Consider the following 23,196-nt stretch of genomic DNA (forward strand, 5'->3'; position numbering starts at 1 on the left):
ATCCCCCCCCGGCACCCAGCGTCCATCCCCCGCACCCAGCATCCCCCCGCACCCAGCATATCCCCTGCACCCAGCATCGCCCCCCGGCACCCAGCGTCCCTCCCCCGCACCCAGCGTCCCGCCCAACACCCAGCATATCCCCCCCGCACCCAGCCCCCCCCCCCGCACCTACCATCCCCCCCACCCTGTGCCCCTCAGGGCTCAGCTCTGCACCCCTGGGTTTATTTTGCCCGCACCAAAGCAAAGCGCTGCCTCCCCCCGCCATGGGGCTGTAGGAAACCTGCCCCCACCCCAGGGCTGCAGCATCTGCTTGTGGGGAGAGGTCCTGCCCGGGACAGTGGAGAGGGCAGTGGGGAGGGGTCCCCAGGCTTATTTTCCAGCAAAATATCTACACCCCCCCAATGCAGGGGGTGCAGACACCCCATGGCCACCCACACACGATGGGCATGGCCGGGGCTGTAAATCTCGGGGCAAAGGCTGCGCGCTCGCCCAGCACCTGGCACAGCAGCTCCTCGCAGCTGGGTGCTGCTGCGGGAGGGTGGCTTTTCCTCCGAGCTGGGGTGCAGGGTGTGTGCCAGCCACTGCGGTTGGCCCCCAAGCTGGCCCCTGGGGCCGTGCCGAGGGGATTTTGGTGTTTCCGTGCTCTCCCTTCCAAGCCTGGGCAGAGTGTGATGGGGTGAAGGGGGAAAAATGGGAAAAGAGGTGGGAAACAGTGCGATGCTAGCACAGAGCCTGAGCTAATGGCAGAGTGCTCCAGAGACAGGCTGTGCCCGCAGGTATATATATAAATATATGTGTATATATATATATATGGCCATATAAACATTCACCCTGTCGCTTAGAGGCAAGGCAGGACGGGGGTGCCTGGGGACACAAGACAGCAAAGGAGAGTCTGGAGGGACGGTGGGATGACGAGGGCCCGTGTTCTGGCCCGGCTGCGTCCGTTCCCAGCAGCCCCAGTCAGGCAGACGTGCGTCTCGATCCTTTGCTTTAAAACCTGTTCTCTTCAATGCTTCCTTAAAAATAAGCTGGAGTTGAGTTTGTCAGAGCCACCGGACTCTCTGCCAACCACAGGCTATAAATACCAGCAGGCTATTTAAGAGCAAGGTATTTATATTGCTTTCCCATCTCCCTGTCAATCTTCCCGGTGAGACTGAGCATCACTTGTCTGTAGGCAAAAATACAGCACGTGCACGGAGCCGCAGATGAGCCGGGACCCATCTGCTGGGGTCCCCGTGGTGTCCCCCCTCTCTGCCCTCAGGGATACTCGGCTCCCCAGCAGCCGGATGGTTCTCTTGCATCCATCACATCTGGCAGAAAAAATAAAGAAAGAAAGAGTGACACTTGCTTCATTCGAAAAATCAGCAACCGAGCCTTGACCGTCCCGATCCACAGGCTGCGTGGGCAGCGGCTGGGTGCCAGGCTGGGGCTGGAGGCCGTGGAGGTTGGTGCTGGGAGGGCAGGGACAGAAACGTCCTGCAGATAAATGGTGGGGTGGAGAGAGGGCTGCTTGTGGGAAGGATGCTTTGGCATTGCCTTCCTGGCAGCAGGGGCTCAGCCCCATCACATATGGGGAGCCCACGTCCTGACGTCCAGGAGCCTGCTGGCTTTGCGGCTGGATGGGGGCTGGAGGCTGGGTCCCACTCGAAGGCATTTGCTGGGGTGCAAAATCCCTCGGGATGGTGGGTCCTCCAAACGGGGACCATGGGCTGTTGGCCACAGGCCTTAGACCCCTGGAGACCACCAAGAGCCTTTCCCTCCTCTGCAAGGGGCTCCGGGTGAGGAGCCAATGCCAAGCAGCCCGGACCCTCTCTAGAACAGCCGAGCCGCAGCAAGTGCGGCTCTGATGCACGCGAGACACCACGCACAGGTAAGGGAAGGGGAGCAGCGTTTCCTCACCCTCCCTTTCCACCGTAGGGCTGAGAAGGAACATCAGGGTGGATGGGGAGAGGTGGTGGCTGCTCCACCCTGTGCTGTTTTGGTCCAAGTGATGTGAATCGGGGTGGCCAGGGCTGGCAGCTGGGACCCCCGCAGTGAGCAGCGACTGTTGGCATGGGATTTAACCCTGCCTAAATAACGGAGGGAGCTGGGAGGCAAGACGAGGGACCAGTCTCCGGGTCAAGAAGTTGGAGAGAGCTGGCTGAAGCTGGTTTTCCTGAAAGACAGGTTTGAGGATGTCTGTGGCACCGAAGGGGAGTTGGTGTGGGAGACGCTTTCCCAAGCAGCCCCGGGGCCACATCCTGATCCCTCCTTGCTCGTCCTCTCCTAAGGCGTCTGGGCTGGGAGGCCTCACTCTGGGCTTTTTCAACCCCAAAAGTTTAGTTGAAAACTGTCGAGATGCTGGAAATGTGTTTAACTGGGAGAAATGGAGATGTCCCGCCACCCCCTGAGTCCTGGGGCTGGGGCTTGGGGGAAAACACCAGCAGCTCCTGCTGACCTCCTGCCCACCTTCCCTGGGGACCAGGCACTCTCCGGGTGCATTTGGGAGCTCAGGGGCACCCACAGGGCAGCCGTGGGAGAGTGTGAGCATATCCCTGGGCCCTCTCTGATTCCGCTGGTGCTGCTGGTTCGCAGGCAGGGCGAGTCTCTGCAAAACTGTGTGAGTCCTGGGGCTGTCCTCTTGTCCAGGGCCCCAGGGAGGGGGGAACCCCCCAGGCTTCGTCCCACTGGGGGATGCATCCATCATCAGGGGGTGTGAAACAGGGAGGCCGCTTCCACCCCCGCCTCAGTGCAGGCAGAGTCAAACTGGTGACGATGAAGCCAAATGACTCACCCTGGGGCTGGGAATGTGTCCCAAGGGAAGGTGGCTGCAGGGACAGGGAGGGCACAGCGTCACCCGCCTGGGGTGAAGCTGCTCGGGGTTAATAATCTCCAAGTGTCCGGTGTTTTTGCTGGAGGCAGCGAGGGGTGATGGCTGAGCAGAGGTACTTGCTCTGGGTGCAAGCAGGGCCCAGGTTTTGTGCTTTGGGTTTTCCCACTGTTTCCAGCTGTTCATCATTGCTCAACATACGGGTTTTTTTCTTTCCCCAGTGCAAATGCCAGAGCGGTGGCTGCAGTGACCCAGCACCAGGCCTTGCATGATGCGATGCCCCATTCCTGCCCAGGGTTTGGAAGCGGGGCAGAACCCACAGGTCAGAAAACCACTCTTCACAGTATCCCACAGCAAGGGGTAGAGCCAGGACTGCATCCCGGCCTGATCCATGCTGGGAATAGCCACTGGAGCCAAAGGGGCCAAGACCATCGTTCCCGTATTTATTGGTGTCCAGTGCCCATCAGCGTGGGCTCCTCGGGAAAGCCGGGCAGCTGGCAGAGCCCCCAGCCCCCCCTGGGTCCCCACAGCAGCCTGGAAGCAGCTGGAGGAGCTGGGGAGGCACTGCCCCCATGCCCATGCCAGTGCCCATGCCCCATTCCCATCCCCATGCCCCGTGACCCATGCCTGTGTCCTGTGCCTATGCCTTGTACCCACAAACATGCCCCATGCCCATGCCCCGTTCCCATGTCCCATGCCATGCTGGTGACCATACCCTGTGCTCATCCCGGTGCCCATGCTGGTGCCAGTACCCCATGCCAGTGCTGGTGCCCATGCCCATGCTGGTGCCGGTGCCCGTTCCCACACCCCCTGCCCATGTTGGTGCTGCTGCCCGAGGCAGATAGGCTGTCTGCTATGCCCATGCCATGCCCATGCCATGCCCATGCCATGTCCGTGCCGGTGCCGGTGCCGGTGCTGGGGCAGCCAGGCTGTCGCACTCTCCGCAGGCTGCACCGGGCCGGCCCCGGCTCCCTGCCAACGCCTGGCAGGCGGTGACCAGTTATCCCAGTCCCGACCAGCAGAGGGGAATGGTGATCCACACGAGCCACCCTCCTCCACCCGTGCCCTCTGCAAGCCCGGGGGGCTGCGGTCCCCCGGCCCCGCTGGGTCCCCTCCTTGCAGCGGGGCGCTCGCAGGCGGGGTGGGTGCTGACCCACGGGGGTGTGCGGGTGGGGGTGACCCTCCCGGGCACACCCCGACCCCTGTGCTGTCTGCCACAGCCCCGTGGAAATGGCTTGTGTTTTTTTGCAGGGTCCCCAGTTGCTCCCCAGCCAAGGCCAGGCTTGGAGCTGGTCCTCTCCATCCCTCTGCGCCGAGGCTCCGTGCTGGAGCTGGGGCTGGAGGTTATTGATCCTGCCCCGGCTCCGGCCTTGATTCAGCAAAAGCCGGGGTGGCGGCAGGCCTGATTCAGCACTGCTTAATCATCTTGTTATCTCGAAGCGCTGCTCCGGCACAGCAAATCCCACTGGAGTCAGTGGGACTGAAGGTGCAACAACCCACGGGGCCTGTCCCCCAGTGCCGGGGCACGGCACTGCCGCTCCGCGGGGCTGGACAGAGCTGCCCTCGGCTTTATCAGCAGAAGGAAGTTTTACTGCTGCAATTATACGGTTAATTGCCCCAAGATCAGCTCCCATGAAAGCGAGCAGCCCCCAGTGCATGAGCGGGAGAATATGTTCACACCCTTGTTTGCCGGGTGCTTTTCCCTCCTGCCCAACCTTGGCTTGCTCAGACCCTGCGCCGCAGCAGGGTCCCTTAACAAGGACACGTCTTATTCTCCTCCCGAGGCATTAGAAGTGACCCTGGGTGGGTTTGCATGTGGTTGTCCCCTCATGGATGGGGACCTGAGCCCAGCTGCGCTGGCTGCCAGGGCCACCAGAGAAATGCATGCAGTTCTATTTGCAAGGGACACCCGGAAACCCCGGGGCTGCTCCTTTTGCCTACAAGCACCCCCAGGCTCTTCCCCCAAAGCAATTGGGTTTCCCGGTGATCCGGCTGAGGTGGAAACAGATCCTCATCGCAGGGTCAATGAAAGTGAAAGGAAAACTCCACTGATTGCTCCTTATGTCAGAAAAAGGGAAATAAGTATTTATTGGGCTGAAAGCTTTATTCTACAACGTACTCCTGCGTTCAGGGGTTGCAGGAATTCAGCAGATCCTGGAGGTGGTAAGTGATGAGGAACAGGCTGTTCTGGGCACTCTGCAGGTGTATCAACCACCTTTGCTGCCGAGAGGTCAGATTTTACAGTGTGGTAATGACTGCATGGAAAATCCAAAGGGAGCAAGGCAGCGGTGATCCTCCCTGTGGGTACCGAATCCAAGGGGATCAGCTGAAGGGGCAGGAGGGGCAGGGAGCTGAGCACACAGACCCTGGCAGGCTTAGTTTGACTGCTGTGAGCATAAAAATATCCCAAATAATCAACTGTTTTTTTTTTTTAAATGCTCCCTCATGGACATGGATTGGGGCATCAGGATCGTCCAGGAGACATGCTGGGTCCCTGGGAGGGTGAAGGAGAAATTTGGAGTATTTTGCTCATCGTGGTGGGCTTCTGCACCAGACTCAGGCTTCACATGCGCTTTGGGGGCTTTGCCGATTCGGGGACTATCTCAGATCGCTGCTGCCATCGCCACAGTCCCAGGCAGCTGCCTGAAACCGTGTATTCTCCTGGGCTGTGTTCAGAGGGAAATCCTTCATTCCGAAGCTAGGATAATTCAGCCAGCTCCAGGCAGATAAGCATTATTTCCACCTGTTTAGTGAGATGTAATTAGCTGGGATGATTAGACTTTATCATGGTGTAATTTTTTAAAACTCGATACCTGCACAGTGTCTAACGGGAGGGATGTCTGTGCTGAGTCCGCTTGAGGCCCCGGCACGTGGGGCCAGGCTTGAATAAACCTATTTGAGCATCATCTGCGGTGCAGGAGCTGCTGCGTTGGGTTTCCCTCTGCTCAGGGCTCCTGATCCCAGCGGGGCTCAGCTCCAGCCTCGGCAGCGGCCTCACCCGGAGCAGGCGCCTTTGCAGAGGGATGCGGGGAAGGAGAGCGGGGTGATGCCCGAGCCGGCGGGCAGGCACTGCTGCCTGTCTCTGTGCCAAAGGAGTGAGCCTCCCTTGCACACAGGCAGTGCAAAGGGGCTGAATTTAAAGATATCCTTGGGGAGGATGGGGCCAGGAGCGGAGGCAGGAGAGGGTGGGGGGCTGTGTCTGCACCCCTCACCCAGCCATGGTGGGACGGGCTCAGCGCTTGAGCAGGGCCAGGCTGGGCTTTGCCCCGCGTTGCTCCCAGAAACTGGCAGCAGGAGAGGAAGGACAAACCGTCCCCATCCCCATCCCTCTCCCCATCCTCCTCGGGCACGCAGCGGGGCAGCAGGAATGGAGGAAACCCTGATCAGGACCACGTTGGGGACAATCTCCTCTGCACATGGCTGTGTGGGAATACATCAAGAAGTGCTCAACGTGATGCCACTGCTGAGTTTTGAGCTTCCGAACGCCTCCTATCATGACAAAACCCTTCAGATAACTCCTTTACTTTCCCTCTCCCAAGCTTTAGCAGCTGAGCCTGTCTCTGCCACCAGCCAGCGTGCGGCAAAAGCTCGGCACTGCGTCACCGCCCGGCGCTGACTAACGGTGCCGGGATGTCGTGCTCATCTTCAGGTGGTTTTTCAAGCCCCAGAAACGGCCTCTGTGTCTGCATTATGGCCTCCCGCCTCTGTTGACACACTATTTCTGCATGCCACAAATATAACCTTCCTGTTTGCAAATCGACAATATCAATGCTCTCTATTTTTTACCTTTTAATTAGGTTTTTTTTTTTCTATTTAAGAAATACATCAGCAGGCAAAAGATTCAGGTAATGGCTCAGTGTGTAGTGGTCCAGCGCTTATGTGGATTGATTTTTCAAAAGTAAGGGGTTTATACCACTTACTTGGTCTACTTAGCAGGACTCTGTGTGTGCACTGCCTAAATTATATTCCATACATTGCTTCTTTTAAAGGAATGAAGCTTGGTTTCTAATAATGAAGTTATTACCATGGGTAGATATTCACTTTTTTTTTTTTATTTGAGGGAGGGGGACACATTTTCCCCACCTTTTAAATACCATCACCCCACTAAGGCAGACTTTCAAATTAATTCAGAGCCTTGGGGATCAGCACTGGGGAAAGTGTTTAAAAGCCTCCAGTGGAACAATTTTCTATTGGAAACGAGATTTCACTGTAGCTAAATTTCCCATGAGAATCCCTTGATTTCAACAGTGTTTTGGCCAGGCAAAGAAACTGCAAACAAGCCCACTGCTAAGGGTAAAGCCTTCTTATGGGGCATTGCAAAGAGAAAAAGGTAAATATTTCAGGTTTGAAACAGTTTTCCCTTTGAAATGACTTGCAGGGGTAAGAAACATGTCAAGATGGGAAGGGCTGACACGTGGTGGGCATCCTTGGGGGGTGAGCCCAGCCCAGGGGATACCCCAGCCCCAGCAGCCCCCGGCTGCAGCCCAGACCCAGCCGCCCTCGCTCCCGTGGGTGCTGGGGCAGATGCAGGGAGGCATCTGGATGCCGGCTGATGTCCTGCTGTTCTTTGGCCTCGTGTTGAGTGTGTGGCTTTAGCAGAGCCTGGCCTGGCGTGGGAGCACCCGCATCCCTCCCCATCCAGGAGGATGCTTGGCCCCAGGGAGACAGCATCCTGACACGGCAGGGGGGAAGGAGCCCCTGGTTCCCCACCTTGGTGTTAGTGCCAGGCGGGCGGTAGGCACCGTTTCAGAGCAGGGCTGGTGGCAGCTGGCAGGGAGAAGTGTGAGCTGCCTCCCGTCCCCCTCCCCAGCCCAAGCAGCCTGCGGCCAGCCAAGAAGAGCTATTTCAGGCAGGATAAACAGGATGCCTCGCTCCAGGGCTGGCCACCTCCACTCCCCACTCCCGCCACCGGGTAAACAGTCCAGCCCAGGAAAAGACTCATACCACAACCTCAGAGCCGTTTCCACACCGGCTGGCCTGGACCTAGCCAAGCAACCTGGCCGCGGTTGAGCCGAGCTTTGCCCAGCCCAGCCCAGGCTCCCAATGGTCTGGAAGCATCCGGGGACTGGGGCGATCCCAAGGCATGGATCCACCTCAGCAGCGAGTCCCTGGAGCCGCCCTGCAGCTGGGAACAGCCTGAACTTTCTGGCCACGCCGCCACGTCCTCCCTCTTCCTCCTCCTCTTCCTCCCTTGGTCACACCCTGGCTGCTTGCTGTGCCCAGGGGTCTGGGAACGATGCAGGCAAGGCCTTTCCTCCGGCCGGATCCTGCCCAGGCAGCGCGCGGAGGATCCTGCGAGGGCTGTTTCCGCCTGTTGCTCTTGGGAGAGGAGCTGCAGCAACAGCAGAGGAAGGAGGAGCTTTTCCACCGCTTCCTCCAGCTCCCCAGCCCCAGCTGCTTCCCTCCCTGGTTGAGCAGCCCCGGGCCTGGGAGCTCACCCACCGCCCAGCAGCACCCCATGGATCCGGCCAGGCGATTTTCAGCCCCGGCGGAGCGTGTGCGAGGGGATTTTGCTGGATTGGTGGAGTGTTACTGGTTCTAGTATCCCACTTTGAGCATGCCCTCCAGCTCCCCAGTGATGCTGGTTGATCTGGGAGATGCCAGCCCCCTCCTGGCTTCCCCCACCCTGAGAGAGTGGGGCCAAACAGCTCCTGGTCCAAAATCCGTGGCCGGAGAGTGTTTTAAGGCAACTTGAGTTTTTCCAGCCCATTCTCCCACATGATGAGAGCTGCCCAGAGGCGGGGGCGGGAGAGGGGCCCCTCGCCTGCCTCCCACTCCATCCGCTGCCAGGCCGGCTCCCACGGCCGCCCTCCCAGCGTGGCACACCTTGGCATTGAGAGGAGCTCAAGGTTGAGGCTGATGAGGAGCTGGGCGTGAGCGCGCAGGTAGAAAGGGAGGAGCGGGTGTTGCAATCGCCCCCGTGAAGCAATGTCAGGAGCGGAGGAGGCCGGTGCCAAGAAGGAGCTGGTTCGCCTGGCGCCAGCAGCCGCGGGAGCTGGCGTGGGTCCCTGCGGTGTGTGCGGTGGGGGGCACAGCGATGCCGTGGGGGGATTAACACCGGGCTGAGGCGCTTCCCAGCGCACCCCGGGGGGGGGCGGGGGGAGCGGGGGGGCAGCCCGGTGGGGCGTCACAGCCGCTCTCCTTGAGTCTCCCCCCCCCCATCCCCCAGCGAGCAAATTAGAGCAGCTAATTACAGGGCGGAGGAGGGGGGACACACACACAGACAGACACACACGCACAGGCCGGGGGCGGCGGGCGCTGCGCTGCGCTGCCCCGGGGCGCTGGCGCGGCTGCAGCGGGGCGGCGCGGGGGGAGTGGCCGGGGGAGGCCGGCCGAGCTGGGGCTGCCATGGGGCGCCGCGCTGCCTGACCGCCCCGGGCGCTGCCTTCCTCCTCCTCCTCCTCCTCCTCCTCCTCCTCCTCCTCCTCCTCCTCCTCCTCCTCCTCCCTCCTCCTCCTCCTCCTCCTGCCGCCGCCCGCCCCGGCCCGGCTCCGCTCGCCATGGGAGATGTGGTCTCCACGCACCTGGACGAGGGTCGCCGCCAGCACATCGCGGGTGAGCTCCCGGCGCGTTTCCCCCTCTCCCCTTATCCCAGCCGGGCTCTCCCCATCCCTCTCTTCAGTCCGGGTGGGGATGCACACCCCACACTCCCCCCCCGCCATGTTCCCAGGAGCCCCCCGCCTTCTCTCCCCCTCTCTCCCGGACTTTAAACTTCTTTTTTTTTTTTTCCCCCTTTCCACCACGTTGCAGTTTCCCTGTGTTTTTGCCTGTCCCCTTGGCTGGGCACAGCCCGGGGAGAGGCGGAGGGGGGGCACCCGAGGTGCCTGTCTGCCTCCCAAATGAAAGGCTGGGTTGTGCCGGGGGTGTTTGTGTTGGCTCCGGGGACCGGGGAGCGTGTTCATGCGCTCAGCTTCCCCGGGCTGTGGGGAGGGAAGGGGGGGAGCTGGGCTCGGGAGAGATGCTGGCAGGCTGGGTCCTGTGCAGGGAAACCACTGTCAACATGGGGTTTGCCGGAGCTGGGCCGGCAGATGAACTTTCTCCCCCTTAGCAGTGCTGAGGGATCCCTAGGGAAGCTCCCCCAGGGGCTCTGGGCTGGGGGGAAGGACCGACTGCACCCCTGGGGTACCCCTGGGATGCCCCAGGCCTGTCTTGGCATGGGCAGGACACAGCAGTCCCTCCGGCACCGCTGTGGGACGGGAAAGGGTGACAATGTGGTTATTGAGAGCCTGGCCGTCGCGGGGTGACTGCCTGGCAGCGCCTCTGCCCCCGGCGCAGGATGTCTGGTCGGTGCCGCCTGGGAATCGCTGAACGTGGGATTACGGCTTCTGTACAGGCACGGTTTTGTGCGAAGCGATGGCCGAGAGGGCGGTGGCGGGGGGGCAGGGCTGCTAATTGGTGCCTGCTGTGACTTGCTTGACCCCCGTCAGTGGGGTCACCCCTCTGTCGGGGTGCTGTGCCCCTCCGAGCCGCCTTGCGTCACTTGTGATGCGGACGCTTCACTCCCCAGGGCTCCCGAGCAGGCAGGACCTGACCTCTGAGCCCTTTCGTGCTCCAGCTTCAGTTTCAGCTCCCCAGGCTGAAAAACCCTCCTCTCCGAAGGGTTAAGCAACCCCCCCGTGAACCTAGTTGGGTGGCACGGAGGAGCGTGGCTTCATGCTGGACCTTGTGCGCCTTGCGGAGAGCACAAGGGCTCAGGGAGCACCGGGGTTTTGGAGGTGCCTCTGCTGTATCTTTCCTCTATCTCCTCCATAAAGCCACGGGAGCAGCTGTGAAGTCCTTTTTGCCCCAAGGGCTTTGGGGTAAAAGCTGCTGTGGGTCCGGCACTGATGGAGCAGCGTGGTACAACTGCCACGGTACCGGCACACGGACTCGTGGCGTATGGTGGAGCCCATCTGCCTTGCCAGGCCCCGCCGTCCTGGGCCGGCTGGCAGGAATGCTTACGTGGTATGCGGCTCAGCAGGACGCCAGCAGGTTTGCGAGCTTTGAAGGAGAGCTTGTAACGCGCCGTGGGGTTTTCGTGTTGCATAGTTAAAGCTCGACGCGGCTGATCCATGAGGCTGCACCGGCTCGGCTCTGCAGGCGGCTGCTCACCGCAGCATGTTCGGGTCCAAAGCACATCCCAAATCTCCCTTTAACTTACTGGTTCTCCGTACAGAGATAGCTCCTTGTCCAAGCCCTGTGATCTTAATCCTGAAGAATAACAAGGAAAAGCCTGACTGGGTTTCCTATGCAGGAATCTGTCTCTGCTGGGTCAGAAATTAAGTGTTTGCAAGGCCAGGCTGGATGGTTGCACCCTGGCAGGAACCGAGCTGTTACACTGGGGGGTTTCAGCCCATGCTCAGCGGGGCCGGGGGCTGCAGACGAGTTTTCACAGGGAAAATAGGATTCCTGTGAATTAGGATTATGCGGATTGGGCTGGTACATGTCCTGTGCCATGCTGCAGCTCTGAAGGTTCCGGGGTGAGTAGGGGGGACCCGCACCTGTACTGGGACACGCCCCTGGGAGAGACTGGAGCCCACTGGCTTCACTAAGCACCTCTCCGCTTTCCGCCTGGGCTTCTCACTGGGTGAAAAGCCCCCAGAGCTGGGAGGGGCCGTAACCCAACAGGCAAGGCACGACTTGCTGTCAGGCATGCAAAGCAACGCGGCGGGGAAAACTCTGGGTTTTCCTGCCTAGCTCGGCGTGTTCTCGGCTGCCGCTGCTCCTGCCGGCGCCCGGGGAGGGATCCATCCCCTCTGCAAGCAACTTTACCCAGTTGTCCTCCCAACTTTGGGGTGTTTGGAGGAGCTGCCCAGGCTGATGCGACCCCTAATTGCAGCAGGGACAGGAGCTCTCTGGACTTGGCAGCGCTCTCCATGGCTGCAGGCCCCTTACGCCGGCAGAACTGTGCCGGCTGGGCACACAGCAAGCCCTGGAGCTGTGGGGAGATGGTGAGAGCCTGGGCCAGATCCTTCCCCCCTGCTGGGAGCAGAGCTCTGAGCACTGCAGATGGGTTAAAGGCAGGAGGGAGGTGGCAAAAAGCCTTCCCATGCCATGCACAGCGCGGTCCCCTCTGCATCGGGACCTCTGCCACCAAAACTGTGCTGCGAAGGTCCCATGCCGTGTCCCAGCCCACGTGGCAGTGGCTGCAATGAGGCTGATGCCAACATCTCCCGGAGGTCACGAGCCACACGCGCGTGACTTGTGTGTTGGAGGCTCAGGACCAGGGTCTTTCCTCCCACTGGTGGTGCTGGTGGGGCTGGACTGCTCTCCTGCTGCCTGAGCAGGCGTGCAGGCAGCATCCTTGTCAGCACCGGGGATGCTCCACCGTGCTAGGGCTGACAGGGCAGCCCAGGGGGTGTGATCTACACCGGGGTGGTTTTTAGGCAGTGCTGCCTGCAGCTCCTGCATCCCTTTCTCCAGGATCTCTATGACCGATAAGTGCTTCTTTCTGCTGCCCTGCTTCAGACATCATCCTGGCCTGAGTCAGCCAGCTTGTTTGTCAACACCCTTCAGCTGCCCTCCTCCTCCTCTTCCTCCCAAATGCGGGTTGGGTGTTTCTCCTGACCTGCTCCACGGGCTGGAGCAGGGACTGGCTCCCCCTCCTTGTGCAAGGATGCCCGGCACGGGCACCATCGCCTGGGGACACGAGGGTGGCAGGCTTGGGATGTCCTGCCAGGGCTCCCGGGAAAGCTGAGATGTCACAGGGTGCCTTGGGTTTTTGCACAGTGTCCCCTCCTGTCCAGGGCAATAGATGCCCTCGGCAAGGGGCTGGATGAAGCTCTTCCCTTGTGCTGGAATAACTCCTTCCCTAGTGCGTCCCAGCCCCATGGACCCCTTCTCCAGGGGGTGAGGTGGAGCGTGGCTGGCAGGAGCTGGGTGCCTCTGCCCCACGGGGCTGGTGGTCCCGGGCACTCGGCGGGTGGGAGAGGCCAGGGATGCAGCAGGAGCTGCCGGGTGCCTCTGCGCCCAGAGGGATGGGGAGGTGGGTGGCAGTGCAGGGAGGGTCCCTGGGAGCTCACACCTTGTTCTGGCATCTCCAGGGAGTCGCCAGCCCGTTAATTGCTGAGTAAACCAGCTGTTAATTTGGGGTGGGACACCAGCCCACGCAATGGTGGCAGAGGTGACACCCAGCCTCGCCCCTGGTGCTGGACCCACAGCCTTTCCACTCCAATGAGCCTTGTCGGGCATCGGTGGCTGCGTATCCCCGATGCCACCGAGGAGCATCCTTCTCCTGCCGGAGGCTGGGTGCCGACAGGGTGGGCTGCGGCGTCGGGTCCGGAGGTTCCCGGCAAACGCCGAAAGGCGCCTGGCTGCAGTGTGCCGCAGCGGGGGAGGTTGCCGGTAGCAGGAAGAAGTTTGCCGTGGCTTCCTTAAGCATGACACTCATTTCCTAGACTGGGCTGCAGATCGGCTCCAGCCAGCGCGGGAGGCAGCGGCTGCTGGTGATGGGCTCTGGGGTTGGTCTTGCGGCTGAAACCCTCACCCTGCCCCGGTGGGGGACTGATGCAGGGAGGCTCTGAGGGATCGGCGCTGTGATGTGCTGGAGATGTAGAGTGGTTTCTCGTAATGAAGTGTGTGTCTTCTTTCATCGTGAAATAAATAACTCCCCTGGCATGTCAGGGCTCCCTGCCAGCGGGGAAGGGCTGGTTCTGGCAAGCTGGGGCTTACCTGCAGCCGTCATGTCGGGGCACGGGGCTCTCTCGGAGCCAGCGTGTTGGGGCAGGGGACATCGCCGGCTGCGGGCGCCTCTTGTGCCGGTGGCCTTCCCATGTGGGCAGGAGGCGGGAGCCCTCCCTGCCCTGCCTGTGCTCAGCCCCGGGGCAGAGCCTGCCTTCCCTCCCGGGGGGGATTTCCCTGCCTCCCCCAACAAGGGCTTATCCAAAGGCCTTGCCTTGGGCAAGCTGGGGCATGCATGGAGGGCATCCCTGCTCTGCCTGGGAGCAGGAGGAGCAGAGCCGGCATTGCAGCTGAGAGCTCTCCTTGGGACCTCGGGTCAGCCCAGGGAGAGAAAAGCACCCCGCAGGCCAGGACCCCCCCCTCCCACTGCAGTATCAGACACCCCTAAACCCATGGCAGGGATCCAGCAAGGGATAGCACAGCCAAGAGCTGGGATTTCCCAAGCCTTTGCCTCCCTCCTGCCCCCAAATCGCTGCAGAGGCTGACTCTGAGCCCAGGGAGGCTCGGCACCTCTTGGCACACCCCCTGTCAGCTCTATCCCACCCTCCTGGGGACCGACGGGCTCCCGTCCCTCTGCCTGAGCCCTGCAGCAGGTTGCAACAAGCCGCTGGCTCCCACCCATGGCTCTGCCACAGCAACGGTGCTGCCGGTTCGGCCCCACGCTGGGAACAGCAAAGGTGCCACGTGGGCACGGGGACAGTCACCAAAACAGCCACCGAAAGAGCCCAGGGTTAGGCGTGCAGACAGCCCTGGTCCGTGGGGATGCAACGGGTGGTGGGTCCCATGGACAGACCCTGCAGCCGGCCTTACGGGCAGGAGCCTGGTCCCAGCCCGTGGGGAAGGAGCGGCGTCGGACCCACTCCACCCATTTCCATCCCTCTTACAGCATCCTGCGACCAGGCTTTATTTCACAACCCAGCCGGCAGCTGCCCTGCCCTTGCTCCCAACGGGCGGGGAGATGGGGGGAAGCTGGAAAGCTGTCTGCTCGCAGCGGGGCTTTTGCCTCCCACACCACCAGGACCCTGGGCTCCGCCTCAGAGCTTTTCGGCAGGCAGAAGGGCTGGAGGGATCCAGGGATGCTTATCCACGGGAACTTGCCGGGGTGAGGTTTGAAGGCAGGCGAGCACCAGCTCTCCAGCATAAGGCTGAGCACCCGCTTTCCCCCTGCAGGACCCAGGTTTGGTCCCACCACCCAGTTTGCAGAAGGTATCACCGCACCCTTGGGCTGCAGCCCCCGGAGCCCCCAAGCAGCAGCTGTGCCCCCTCCCCAGCCCCTGAGCCTTGCCCCGTGCCTGGATGTGCCCGCACCAGCTCTATGGAGAGCCCGGTGCCAGGCGGGGAGGAAGGGGCAGAGGCGAGCGGCTCGTTGCGAGCAGACTTCCTCCTGGCCCGGAGGGGGAGGAAGGAGTAAAACTCCACCTTTTCCCCCTTTTCAAAGGGAAAGGGCAGCACAGCACAGGTCCCTGCTTCAGCTGGTAGAGTACGGTGCCTTTCTCCGTGCCCTCCTGCCCTTCCCCAGCAGGGATCTGTCCCTGCCTGCAGCCGGGCTCCCAGCCCTGCTCTGGGGGGCTCGGACCCCTCCGCTATGGGAGTCGCCAGGATGGGCCATCCCCGTGCAGCAGGGGTGGATGGGGTGCTCTGCCCTGGAGCTGGCAGGGGACCTGGGGCAGGATGCCCCTCCCCTCCTGCTACATTGGTGGCTCCTGGGGCACGGGATGCTTGTCCTGGCTTCTTGCCTCTGCCACCTTTGGGTGGGTTTCCCTGCATGAAGGGACGTGCCCCAAAGCTGGGGTGACCTCAGTGCCACTGCGTGGAGCAGGAGAGCAGGGCTGCCAGCTCCCAGGCACCCAAAGCAGTGGTGGCTCAGCCATGGGAAGCATCCTGAGCCCCTTCCTCTGATCCCAACACATTCAGGGCATCCCCTGAAACCAGAACAGAGCCTTGCCTTGGGAACGTTCCCACATTGGGAACATCTTTGCTTTGGGAACATCCCTGCCTTGCCTCTGCCTAGGAGCCGCTTTGCTCTGCCGGCTGCTGCCCACCCTCCTGCAGCAAGGAGGGCACCGGTGATGCTCCATGCCACCGGGCACTGGCTGCCAGCCCCACGGGGCAGGTTCCCACCAGCCTGGGGTGTCCATGTTCACCAGGGGCCATGGTGCCTCTGGAGCATCCTCAGCCATGGGAGACACTGAGCCCGTGGCCACCCTCGGCTGGGGCATCACCCTCTGTGGGGAGGAGGGAGCCGGCGTGGGGGGCATGGGGACGGGCACTGCGGGGCTGCTGGGACCCTCTGTCCTGCCCCGGTCTCGCGGAGGAGCCGGGCATAGGAACCCCCCCAGCAGCAGGGCCTGCGGCAGAGCCCAGAACAGGCTCAGGGTTGTTTTGTTCAAATACCTCTTGGTTTTTGGTTGGGTTTTTTTTTTTTTTTGGATGTACATAAAAGTCTTTGTTTGGTCTTCTCCCGCAGTGCTGGATTAAGTTTCCCGCTGGCACCGGCCAGCTTGGCGGGGGGAGAACGTGCCAGGTTCAGCTCCTCTCCCTGGGGCTGGGCACAGGGGGGTACGAGGGGGCCAGCCGCTCGTCCCCTGCCGAGCACAGAAACATTTACTGGGACATCCCGGAGCAAGGACCACCCACCCCCGCTGTCCCCAGCACCCAGGGCATGAGAGACCTGGAGATGCCCAAGTTTGATCTGGTCCCTTTGCCTTGGGGACCCCCCTGGTCCTGCAGCTCCCAGGTGCCGTGGGGCCCCGCGTGGGTGCCCAAAGGCTGCTGTGCACCACCCCACAGCGGCACTGGCTGCCACCCGGCGTTGACTCAGCCGCGGTGGGGGTTGCGCCACGCCGGAGTGGATGCAATGCTGCTGGGCCGGTGCTGGGGGATGAGCAGGGCCTTATCTGGGGAGGGGTGATGCTGGGTCCCACCCTGCTGTGGGGCAGCACCCGCCGTGGGGTGAGCACCAAAGGGTTGGTGCTTCTTTTCCAGCCTGGCCAGGCACTGGTGGGACCCTGGGGGACAAAGGACACATGGGGTGATGTGCCTGCAGTCAGGATGAGGGCAGTGGGTCCTGGTTCCAGCACAGGGTTTGGGAGATGGTACCCAGCTTGAGCGGAGCTGCTCCATGGGGATGCTTCATCAGAACCACCTCCCTGCCCGTGGGACGCATCCTGACTACCCTGCGAGTGCTATCGCCATTCTGGTGGGCTTGAACCTGGTCCCTGTGCCCACTGGGCAGGTGGCACTTTGGGCCGGGGTGGGTTTAGCCCAGCTGGGGTGCCTGTGTGGGCACCTGCGCCCTGTGGCTTTGCAGCATCACCCCTAAAGGCAAGGCTGCTCAAAGGGGAAGGGACAGGGCAGGAGGCTCTTGCCTGGATCCGGCAGGGTTGGGTGGGCAGGGGGGAATCTCCTCCTGCCCCCATCCCTCAGAGGCTGTTGGGGCAGGGAGGTTCAGGGCAGACATCTCGCGCTGCCCTGTGCCTGGGCTCAGTCCAGCCCCGACCGGCTTCTCCGGAGACGTTCAAAGGCCCCGAACGCTGTTTGTTATTCACATGCACATTCCTCGCACGCAGCCCCGCAGCAGCCTTGTTCCTGGGGAGCAGCGGGAGACCGGCATCCACACCGCGGGAACACACCCGCCGGCACGTAGCCGGACACTAATCCCTCTCCCGCTGGGCTGGATGCGGCCCTGAGCCACGGGAGTGGGGCTGATGCAGGGGGCTGGGTCCGGCTTCATGGTTGGGATTAGGGAGTAGGAGCAGCGGGTGAAGGGTGTCGGAAGCGCGGTCGAGAGCACCGTCGGGATTTTTTGGCTGTTCCTAGCTTGAGGAGCTGCTGTTGAACGTGCTGCTTCGTTTTCGGCCCCGTGGATTTCGTGGTCTGCTTTAGATCCTCCTGCGGCCGCGCCGGGCACGGCTCTGCTTCGGCAGGTTTGTTTGCTCGGGGCTGGGAGGGGAGCGGCGTTGTGCAACCGCCGCGGCTGGGCGCGGTGCTGGGAGACAGGGTGGGTGCTGCCACGGCGGGGATAGACCCCCCGGGAGCATCTCCGGGGACATCCCTGGGGACACGGGGTGCTGCCAGCAGTCGGGATGGGAGATGCCGCAGGGTGCTGGGTGCTGGTGAAGGGTGCACCTTGCAGGCAGCGAAGCAGAGAGCCATGTCCCCAGCGGGTGCCCCAGCCCCGAGCTGGCACTACGGGCGCTTCTGACTCATCCGGGGGCAGAGCCGTGCGCGGCGAAGGCAGGGTGAGAGAGGATGAACCAGTTCAGGCCTGGGCCCATCTGGTTTCTCCTCCGAGGCTCTGCTGCCTCATCCCTTCCTGCTGCTCAGCCCCCATCCTGCCCACCCTTCCCCGCAACGGCGTGAGTCAGAGGGCGGCCGGCCGCTCAGCTCATCCCCGGCACTGCTGGCCTTGGAACCGCATGGGGCTGCTACCGAGGGGGTGGTGGGATGCGTCCCCTGTCCACCCGGACCGTGCTTCTGAGCTGATTTGTAGCTGAAAATATTCCTGACGGATTTTGGAGTAGTGCTGGAGCCAGGCGGTGATCCCTGTCCTGCTGAGCTGTGCCCTGGGTGCAGGCATCAGAGGGGTGCAGAAAGAGCCGGGGTAGCTCCCGGGTTTTGCTTTTATGAGGAACAAACCCTCCTTCAGCCCCTTTTCTGCCACCGTGTCCTCCCGGGTGAGGAGTCAGTGCCCGACCCCCCCAGCCCCGGCATCGCCCTGGGAGCCTGCGCTGGAAACCCCCCTCCTGGGGGGATGCTCAGGGGATGCTCAGCTGGGCTGAGTCAGGCCCATGTGAAGGCGTTTGTGTTTTCTGGGTGGAAATGAACTCGGACTCAAATTCCTGAAACCTTAAACTGCTGGCTGGGGCTTAACCCTTCAGGTGCACCCGTCGGTGCTGCAGGGTGCTCGCCCAGCTCCCTGCAGGGAGATGCAGCAGCTCTCGGCTCTTCTTGGCACGGTGTTGACAGCGGGCACCTCTTGCACCGTCTCTTCTGCTGGTTGTTGCTGTGTTGCTGATGCTCAGCCTGCCCAGAGCTCGTAGGGTGCTGCTGGTTTGAGGTCTGGCTCAGCACCCCATCCCTGGCCTGCTGTGCACCTTGTTCTTGCCATCCTGCGGACCTTGTCCCTGTTGTGTTGTGTACCCCATCCCTGACATGCTGTGCATCCCTTCCACGGCACGCTGTGCACCCCGTCCCCAGTGTGCTGTGCACCCCATCCGTGTGTGCACCCCATCCTCGCTGTGCTGTGCACCCTGTTTCTGCAGTGCTGTGCACCCCATCCCCGGCGAGCTGTGCACCACTGGTGGGGGGTGCCCAGACACGCTGTCTGCGTAATGCCAGGATTTGGGGCACGCGAGGGCAGCCGAGGGGCAGCGAGCAACCCCCCCCGGGCGCGTTTAGACCAGGCAGCAGTGTGGGATTGCTGGAGCAGCCCTGCTGCAGGGGATGACCCGGGCACTCTTCACCCAGCCGATGGCATCAACCTCCCTGCGGTGGTGGCTTTGTCCCCAATTCCCATGCTGGAAGAGCCTCGTTGTCCTCCTGGGCCACTGGGAAGAACTGGAGCAGCCTGAGACAGGTCGCGAGGAGAGGGGTGGAGGCAGGGGGTTGGCGTGGGAAAGCTGGCATTTGGGTGACTTTCCGGGCAGCGTGTGCGTTGTGGCACTGCCCGTCCTCCCCGGCTCCCCTCCCGCCAGCCGGGCGTGGGCAGGATGCCGGTGGCTCCACTACCCGCCTCGCACGCCGGGCATGGGAACTGTCGGTCCCCTGCACGCTGGGGACAGCCGGGGATGCTGCAGGGCTGTCCCGGTGAGCCGTGCCCTGCCGCCTGGCACCAGCACCCCTCTGTGCCCGGGAGCTGGTGGCGGGGCGAGGAGGGGCCCTTTGAGTTTTGCTGCCTGTATCTGGGTGGAAATCAGCTTCGGTCTGTTCTTGCCTCCCCGAGGTGCGAGCTGGCTGGGCCGGTGGCACTGCATGCCAGCCTGTGGATGTCCCTGTCAGTGCCACCCACTCGGGCTGCTGGGAGCCTGCGCTCCCCCCACCAACCCGCCCCCGCTCACTAATCATTTACTGGCTAAATTAGTGATTAACTCCTTCCCCGGCAGCCTTGGCAAGTCTGGCTGGGCTCACACACGCTGCTGACGGGTCCCCTGCCAGCGGGATGTCCTATGGGCCATTGCCGCCATGGCACGGGCCATCACCACCATGGCACAGAAGGACCTTCACCGGGGTAGGGACACCCAGTAAAGGGACGTGTTGGCACGGCCCCCCAGGTGTCCACTCCTCCATTGCCCTGCAAACACGTCCCCGTGCCATCACCCCCTTGCACGGGGTGTGGAGGCAGGGGGAGCTGGGGCTTTCCTGCGGCCCCGCTGAGTCAGGCTGTCCCGCGGGGGCCGGGGGAAATGAGCCAGGCGAGGTTTCGTCACGGGTGCGGGGGCCATGGCTCAGCCGGCCCAGGGGCTCTGCTTGAATGAGCCTTTTTGTCCTTTTTTTTTTTTTCCCCCCTCTTTTTTTTTTTCCTGGACCAGGGATGCCTCTGCTGAGGCATCCCTGTGGCATCCCGCAAGGGCTTGGGCACCCTGCTTCCAGCTGCTCCTCCTGCTCCCACTCATCTCAGCTACATAAACCCAGGGGGGCTCCCAGGGGGGCTCCGGGGGAAGGTTGGGATTTCAAAGGCACCTTCACACACACCCCCCCCCCCGAATATATTTAAGTAGCAGCAGAGGGATGAGATGGTGTCTGGCACGAGGGACGTGGGGCTTTGGGCTTGCAAAACGGGATGTGGGCTGAAGGGAGGTTGCGGATGACTGTTCCTGCTCGGATTTGTCAGCCTCTGGCCTCCAGCCTCCCTGGGGGTGCGTGTGTGCGTGTGCATGGGTGTGCGTGTGTGCATGCATGTTTGTGCATGGGTGTGCATGTGTGTGTGTGCATGTGTGTGCAAGTTTGTGCATGTGTGTGTGCACGGGCGTGCGTGGATACATGTGCTGCTTCGGGCATGAGCAGCTCAGCTACAGAGCACCCAGTGCCCGCTGTCCCCACACCGCCCCGTGGGGTGCGCTTGGGAGAGCCCTGTCCCCCAGGTGCAGTCGGGGTGCTCCCCCCTGGCAATGCTGGTTGCAGTGATGCAACCCCAGGGACCCACTCCCTGTCCCTTGGGGGGCCATGAGCATGGTGGCCACAAGCGTGGTGGCTGTGCCCCGGGGGCCAGCCAGGCCAGCCCAGGGGTAGCCGGGGAGCAGGAGGCAGCTCTGTGTCCCCAAAGGCAGGGCTGCCAGGACCTTGGCCTGGCTTCTGCCAGGCGCGGAGGGGTGAAGGCTGTTTTGGGTGCAGAGGAGCAGTGCACCCTCTGCCCACCCAAGATCCTGGCAAGTCAGGAAAGGGGAAAGGACATCCCCAACCTCAGCTTATCGGGTATCTTTGAAGGGGTACAGAGGGATGCTCATCTGAAAGGCAGCTTTGCCGAGCATCCCCGACAGAGCCTGCCCGGTGCCGTGCAGCTCAGCCCAGTTCTGGGGGAGGCCAAGCTGGTCCCCAGCCCCAGGGAGCCACCTGGGCTGAGCCACGTCCCTGTCCCTGCCAGGCTCTGTCCCACCTGGGGCGTGCTGGGATGCTGCAGCAGCCCTGATCCTGCAGATACCTCCATAGGTCATGAATGCGTCGAGAGGACGGTGAGCAAGAAGGGCACCGTTGTTGGATGGGGCCCAAGCAAACTTTGCAGCAAAACCTGTGCAGGATCTGACCTCCCCGCTGCCAGATCTGCTGACTCTGCCGGCCACGGCCTGGGCTATTTAAAGCATCACTCTCATTTTCACATGATTTTGAGGGTAATGAGGAAAACGAGCCCTCGTGCTGGCAGGGCTCTCTGCAAGCCAGGGGCTGCCAGGATGGTGTTTCTGGAGCCCTGCTCTCCCCACTGTGGTGAAACGAACTGCAGGCAGCAAATACAGGCAGCTGGAGGGAAGGATATGGGCAAGGTGTCCATGCTGTTCTCCGGGCGATAAGGTCTCTCTGCTAGACCTGGAACTCATGGCTTGTTTTTTTGCCTTGGTTTGCTCTAAGAGGTGCCAGAGCTGGGGCTGGCGCTGGTCATATGGGAGGTCAGGATAAGGGCTGGCTTCTGCTTTGGTCTGTGCATGTGTGGGGCTGGGGCTGGTGCTGGAGATGCTTCCAAGGGCAGGACGCAGCCAGTCCAGGCTGCTGGACCAGCTTGGGCAGCTTGCCACGGCTTTTGGAGTCCTTCTGAGGGTGAGATCCTCCTCCTGCCCTGGTTCAAAGGGACTAAAAGTGGACCAGGGCTGCTCTGGCCGGGCTGTGACCTCTCAATACGTGAGGGCTGCACATGCCTTTGGGGGTGCAACCTGCATCGCCGGCGGCACCGGCTGCTCCGTGGCTGTTGCCTTCCCATCCGGCCCGTGCCGTTGTGCTGGCGCTGCTTTGGGCTTGATGACGGCTGCGGTGGCACGACCGGTCGGGGGGGTGGGCAGGAGCAGGAGCCGCCTCTCCCGGCTGGTTTCGCCCAGACGAGCCTCAGGCTCCGCAGTCCTCGGGCGTCACCCGGGACAAGGGCAAACCTGTGCTGCCTGTTTTGTCCCCCTGCCAGGGTGTCCTCGCGGGAGCTGCTTGCTCTGCCGTGCCCGCGGTGGCGGTGCTGGCTGGGTGGGTGATGGGGAGGGTGTGTGGGTCCCCGGGGACCTAGCAGGGAGGGCTGGAGCGTGGCTGGGGGTGCGGAGCTGATGTGGCATAGCCGGACCCTACTCCTTGCTCCCTGCATCTCACCCAGCCCTGCGTCCAGCCTGGCCTGGGGGGTTTGCCCGGCGGCTGGGATGCCCAGAGCCCTTTCTCTGCCCTCCTCGTGCAAAGCCGGCTGCTGCAGAGCCCCTTTATCTCCTCCTGCAGCCGCCACGTGCGGCTTAGTCATGGGGATGGCTGGGGAGGGAAGGAGGGGAGGCCGAGGAAGAGATGAGGTGTGTGATCAGAGGCGCTGGGGCTCCTGCTGAGCCAGGCATTGGTGGGTGCCGTTGGCACGCCTCTGCGACCACAAAGCTGGTGGCTTCCCCATGCCCTGCCTTGCCAGGAACCAGAGCGATGTGCCGGAGCCTGCGCTGGCCCGGCAACCCTGGCTGCTCGGGGATCGGTGCCTCTGCACGGCTCGGTGTGACGGGGAGCAGGGTGGTGGCACCCGGAGCAGCGGGAGGGTGTCGGTGCTGGGAGCTCAGTGGTCCCAGAGCAAACACCAGGCTTGGGAAAACACCCTCTGTAAGCGGCTGGGGACACCCTGGGAGGTCCCTGCATGTGCATCCGGAGCGCTTTGCCATGGGTGTCTGAGCCCGCACCCAGGACGGGGCGGTGGCTGGGTGGGAGCCAGCCGCGCCCCATCCCTCCCTGGCCCTGCCATGGCCTGGGGGGAGCTCGGGTGAGGGGCCCGGAGGAGGCAGGGGACACAGGTCCCTGGACTGCCACCTGTCCCGAAACCCTTCCAGCTCTTGGCTGGAGGTGCAGCTGAAGCGGCTCGTAGAGGGATGGCCGCTCGTGGGTGGCCTTGGTCGTGCAGCCGGAGGGGGATGCTCTCCGTAGCCCCCAGCACTGCCAGGAGGTTTTGTTCAGTTTGGGGAAGGAGCTGGTGGGTGGCTTAGTTTCCATGTGGGACACGTGAGCCCCACGCAGGGTGCTATGGCATGGTGGGGGTCGGGGCACCCACCGGCATCAGCAGCGTGGGCTTCCCATCC

General features: G+C 62.4%; 1 protein-coding gene across 1 annotated transcript in view; it reads left to right on the plus strand.

Moving 5' to 3' along the window:
* The first annotated feature begins 9,295 nt into the window (after nucleotides 1-9,295).
* NIBAN2 (niban apoptosis regulator 2) overlaps nucleotides 9,296-23,196 on the plus strand; it is a 32,486-nt gene continuing 18,585 nt past the window's right edge. Inside the window, exon 1 of the mRNA XM_075170456.1 lies at nucleotides 9,296-9,364. Coding sequence (XP_075026557.1) covers nucleotides 9,310-9,364 — 55 coding nt within the window. The 5' untranslated portion in view covers nucleotides 9,296-9,309. The remainder of the gene's footprint in view (nucleotides 9,365-23,196) is intronic.

The sequence above is a fragment of the Calonectris borealis genome, chromosome 21, assembly GCF_964195595.1.
Source record: "Calonectris borealis chromosome 21, bCalBor7.hap1.2, whole genome shotgun sequence".
In the NCBI taxonomy this organism is placed as follows: domain Eukaryota; kingdom Metazoa; phylum Chordata; class Aves; order Procellariiformes; family Procellariidae; genus Calonectris; species Calonectris borealis.